A 5,773-nucleotide genomic window follows, 5' to 3' on the forward strand; every position below is an offset into this window, starting at 1 on the left:
CGTGAATTTCCCTTTTTTTATTTTCTTTTTTTCTTTTTTTAAGTACCATTTTTTATATTATAATAAATAAATGGATATAAATAAAAAAAAATATGTGTATATAAATATATATATATATATATATATATATATATAACACAATAAATGTTGTATGATGTAATCATTTTTTAAATATTAGAATGAAAAATATTTATTGAAAAGGAAAATAACATTTTATATAAATATTTTAAAAGTAATAATTATTGATACTTTTTAAATATATTAAATGCGATAGGGACCGATAAAATATAAAAATTGTTGTACGACAATAATACTAGGATGCTGAAAAAAATATATTTTAAAAATAAATATTATATTTTAAATTTATTACAAAAAAAAGAAAAAAAGAAAATAAAAAAAGGGAAATTCACGAAATTTTTTAAATTTTAACAATAATATAAATATTTTTTGATACACATAATATAATTATATTATATGTATATATATATATATATATATATATATATATATATATACATGTGTATATGTTATAATTTAGCGCATATATATTGAGAACCACGTGGTTCCCAAATTTATTATAAATATAAGGACACCATATAAAATTGAATATATAAGTAATATAGAAATTTCTTTTTTATAATTAAAAAAGTAAATACATTATTATTATTACTATTATTATTATTATTATTATTATTATTATTATTATTATTATTATTATTTTCATTATGACAAAAGCAAAAAAATAAATGCATCAAAATTTATATTTTTAAAATATATTATATAATTAATATATGCACATATTGTAAAATTTCGGTTTAGTACTCGCAATATTAATAAAAGAACGTTGAATATGTTACCATTTATACTGTTATTATAAAATATCATATGTTTGTAATAAGTATGTATGCTTTCATACGGTATATAATATTATTAATATATATATTTTATTTTTTTTACATAATATATATTATAAGATTATATATCAATATCAAACACATTATTTAGGTATTGTATTTGTTATTATAATTAAATAATATCAAAAGATATAATAAAAGGTTGAAGATATGTTCCTTAAGGATATGAAATAATTATATTATTTTAATTATTTATTTTTTTTTTTTTTTATAAATATATATTAACATACTATAATAAAAACTGTTGTATTTATTTATTTATAGCTTATCATATTTATGTTATAAAAGCAAAATGCGTATTGTATACATTGTGTGTAGTATATTTATTAATTTATTTTATTTGTCACCATGCTTTACTCAAATTAGTTTTGTAGATAATATATACGCAGAAATATGTGAGGATCCAGTAAATAAAGATGAATCAAGTGTATATTGTATAAAAGATCATAAGAATAAAGCTTCTTTATATGTTTATAAACATATTATAAAGATATTGTTATCTAAATATGGGTTAAATTATAATAGAATTGGAATAGTAGAACATTCTCATGGTAAACCAATAAATTATATTACATATTCAGATTTTTTTAAAAAGGTATTATCGTTTAGTCACACATTATGTACTTATGAAGGGAAAGGTATTGAAAGTCAATCATATAAGGAAATACAAAATGGTGGTAAGTTTAAGTTATTAGGTTTGTATGGGAGTAATTCTATTAATTGGCTAGTTTCTGATTTGGGATCTATGATTAGTGGCGTTACCACATTAGTATTGCATTCGAAATTTAGTATAGATGTAATTGTAGGTATATTAAATGAAACAAAATTAGAATGGATATGTGTAGATTTAGATTTGGTTGAAGGAATACTGGAGCGTAAGAAAGATTTACTTTATTTGAAAAATGTTGTAATATTAGATACATTAAGTAAAACTAAAAAAATAAATATAAATTTGGAAGAAGATAATGAAAAAAATAATTGTAATAATAAGAGAAATAATAATAATAATAATAAAGAATTCTTTAATAAAAAGGAAGATAATGAATTGGTTTCTTTGTCATATGATAATGAAAAAATAGAAAAAATTAATGCCTTAAAAAAGAGATTCCATCATGATCGGATAAATATTATATTATTTGATGATATGATAAAAAAAAAAGGAATAACGAAAATGCATATTAAAAATGAAGATCCAGATTTCATTACGTCAATTGTTTACACATCTGGAACGTCTGGAAAACCAAAAGGGGTTATGTTAAGTAATAAAAATTTTTTCAATACAGTAGTACCACTTTGTGATAATAGTATACTAGTAAAATATTCTCCCAAATCGCATTTATCCTATTTACCTATTTCTCATGTATATGAAAGAATTCTTGTTTACCTTTCTTTTATGAAAGGCATTAGAATAGATATATGGAGTAAGGATATAAATTATTTATCTGAGGACATGTACAACACAAAAGGAAATATAATAGCAGGGGTACCGAAAATATTTTCAAGAATGTATACAAGAATTATGAATGAAATAGATAATTTACCATATCTGAAAAGATGTATGGTGAAAGGTATTTTATCATTAGGTAAATCACCTAGTTATGATATAACTTCTAGTAATTTTCTTGATAAAATTGCTGGTGTTTCTTGTAGAATTAAAGAGAAAATAAATCCTAATTTGGAAGTTATAATAAATGGGGGTGGGAAGTTATCAGCTCAAATTGCACGTGAGTTAAGTATATTATTAAATGTTAATACTTATCAAGTTTATGGTTTAACAGAAACTAATGGAGCTATATTTGTACAAAACCAGAACGATTTTGACACTGATAGTGTGGGAGGACCTATATCTCCTACAACAAAATATAAAGTGAAAACATGGGAAATTTATAAAGCTACTGATACATTACCTAAAGGAGAATTACTGGTTAAAAGTGATTCAGTATTTTGTGGATACTTTTTAGAAAAGGAACTAACACAGAATGCTTTTACTGATGATGGTTATTTTAAAACAGGAGATATTGTACAAATTAATAAAAATGGCTCGTTAAAATTTTTGGATAGATCCAAGGGATTAATAAAATTATCACATGGGGAATACATAGAAACAGATAAGTTGAATAATTTATATTCCCAAATTTCATTTATAAATTATTGTGTTGCTTATGGAGATGATTCTATGGATGGACCACTGGCCATTATTTCGTTGGATAAAAGTTTATTTTTTAAATCTTTAAAAAATAATAATATGCTAGAAAACACTGGAATAAATGAAGAAAATTATTTAAATGCATTAACTGATGATACCATGAATGAAACAGTTTTTCTTGATTATGTTAAAGGGAAAATGATGGACGTTTACAAAGAAACAAATATGAACAGATACAATGTTATTAATCATATATATTTAACTTCAAAAGTTTGGGATACATATAATTATCTTACACCAACATTGAAGGTGAAAAGATTCCGTGTCTTTAAAGATTATTCTTTTTTCATAGATGAAGTGAAGAAAATATATGAGAACAAGCTCAAAAAAAGTAGTATATGTAATAAAGGAATATTAATAAATGGAAGCAAAAATGTAGAATTGAAGAAACGACTAAATGATAAGGATGAAACATCAGAGAAAAAAGTAGAAGATAATATGAAAAATATAAAATATCAAAATGAAGTAATAGAATATCCTAATAAATGCACGCGGTTAAACGTTCATAATGTAAATGAATTAGAACGGAATAAATGAATAAATCTTGATTAGATAAAATATTTTTGAATATAATTAAAAAAATAATAAAATAAAACAAAACAAAATAAAATAAAACAAAATAAAATAAAATAAAACAAAATAAAATAAAACAAAATAAAATAAAATAAAATAAAGAATTTACACAAGGATTATATATATATTATGAAAAATTCAGAATTTGCCTAACTTTATATTATTTCTTTAGTATTAAATTTATTTATCATAATTTTTTTAATACACATATATATATATATATATATATATAATTTGTGTTATAGTTAAAAAAGTTGTATAACATTTTTTGGATAATATTACTATTATTATTTTAATATATTTTTTTTTTTTTATAAGAAACATAATTTTGATTTGTCTACAAATATATTATTATTTATTTTATTTTTTATTTCACATTTTTTAATATTTTGTCTCTTATATTGATATAAGTGGCTTTCTTAGTTTTAATTAATATTAATTATACATTTATGTAATGGAAAATAGTTTTTATGACACTAATATATATATATATATATATATTTATTTATTTATTTATTTTCATATAATATATTTCTCTTTATTATTTGTATAAGATAAGGGAAAAAAAAATATATTCTTTTATAGTTTATCAAAATTTAAAACGTTATGTAAAGTTAAAATGAGCTTATTCTTATATTCCTTAATATATAATGGAATAAAAGTACAATATATTATATATTATCTTTATTTTTGTGTGTTTATTTTATTATTATTTTATTTTAATCGTATTTTACAAGAAACTGAAATATTTTAAAGAAATACATACATACATATATACATATGCATATATATTTACATATATGATATTGTAAATATAATATAATATATATTTATGACCATTTTAAATATATGAATAAAATGTATACATTTATATTTATATGTATATACTTTATTATAAAATATAATTTATATTTTTAAATTAGATAAATGAAAAAGGAAAAAAAAAAAAAAAAAAAAAGAAAAAACATTATGTTTTTTAATTTGTTTTTATTATATGATGTATTTTATAAAGGATTGTTTGATATATCTGTCTTATATTATATATATATATATATATATAAAATATTATTTATATTTATATTTATGATTTTATGGATTAAAAAAATTATGTTATATAGGTTGATACAATTAAGATAATACATTATTATACATTCTTTTATTTTATAAACTACGAATTCTATTGAGAATACAATATTAAATTTTAAGAATATTTATAATATATCGTAAATGAAAAAAAAAAAAAAAAAATGAAATAAGAAAAATATATTTATTATAATACTTTTATTTTTACATTTGAAATATATAATAAAAAAAAAAAAAAAAAGCAAAATAAAATAAAATTAAATTGATATAATTGTAAGTAAATATTTCATTTATTATATATGTTTTTAAAATAACGAATTATCCAATATAAATATGGATTTACATATTTTAAACGTTTTAAAATAATTTTTTTATAAAATAAATTATACGTAGAATGAATAAGAATATTTTTACATGCAAATGTTATATTTAGCATTTTTAAGATAAATAAATAAAAATAAGAACTGTAACTTTTTATAAATATTTTTTTTTATATAGAGATTACTGAATAATAATTAAAACACAATTTATTTAAATAAAAAAAATTTATATCATTTTAAAATGATATTATATATATTATATATGTCTTTATTTATTATATAAATTTTTATTTTTATTTTTGCATATATATAAAATTAAAGCATACGTAAAAAATATATATATTTTATTATAATAACAAAATATTTTTTTAATATATAAACGTTTTCGTGTATATTTTTATTTTTTTTAAAATTCTATATATTATATTTTTATTATTCGTTTTTCTGTTTCAAAAAAAAAGTATTATTTTTATAATATAAATATAGTTTTGTATAAAAACTTATTTGTATTTTTTTTTTTTCTAATATATTAATAAAAGTATTATATTTTATATTATTTTATTTGCATTTGTATTTATTTTGTTTATATATTAATTATTAATCCAAATAAAATAATAAAAGAAGAAATAAAATAATACACATCATGTTGAAATAAATATTTTTATAACAAAATTATC

At 18.0% G+C, this 5,773-nt stretch overlaps 1 protein-coding gene across 1 annotated transcript; it reads left to right on the forward strand.

The window, feature by feature from the left end:
* Positions 1–1,206: 1,206 nt before the first annotated feature.
* PRSY57_1476900 (acyl-CoA synthetase) lies at positions 1,207–3,657 on the forward strand (the record flags this gene model as incomplete). Its single annotated transcript, XM_012910364.2, has 1 exon — positions 1,207–3,657. One exon carries the CDS (start codon positions 1,207–1,209, stop codon positions 3,655–3,657), a length of 2,451 nt encoding a protein of 816 aa, XP_012765818.2.
* Positions 3,658–5,773: the final 2,116 nt, after the last annotated feature.

Source organism: Plasmodium reichenowi, chromosome 14 (assembly GCF_001601855.1).
Source record: "Plasmodium reichenowi strain SY57 chromosome 14, whole genome shotgun sequence".
Classification (NCBI taxonomy): domain Eukaryota; phylum Apicomplexa; class Aconoidasida; order Haemosporida; family Plasmodiidae; genus Plasmodium; species Plasmodium reichenowi.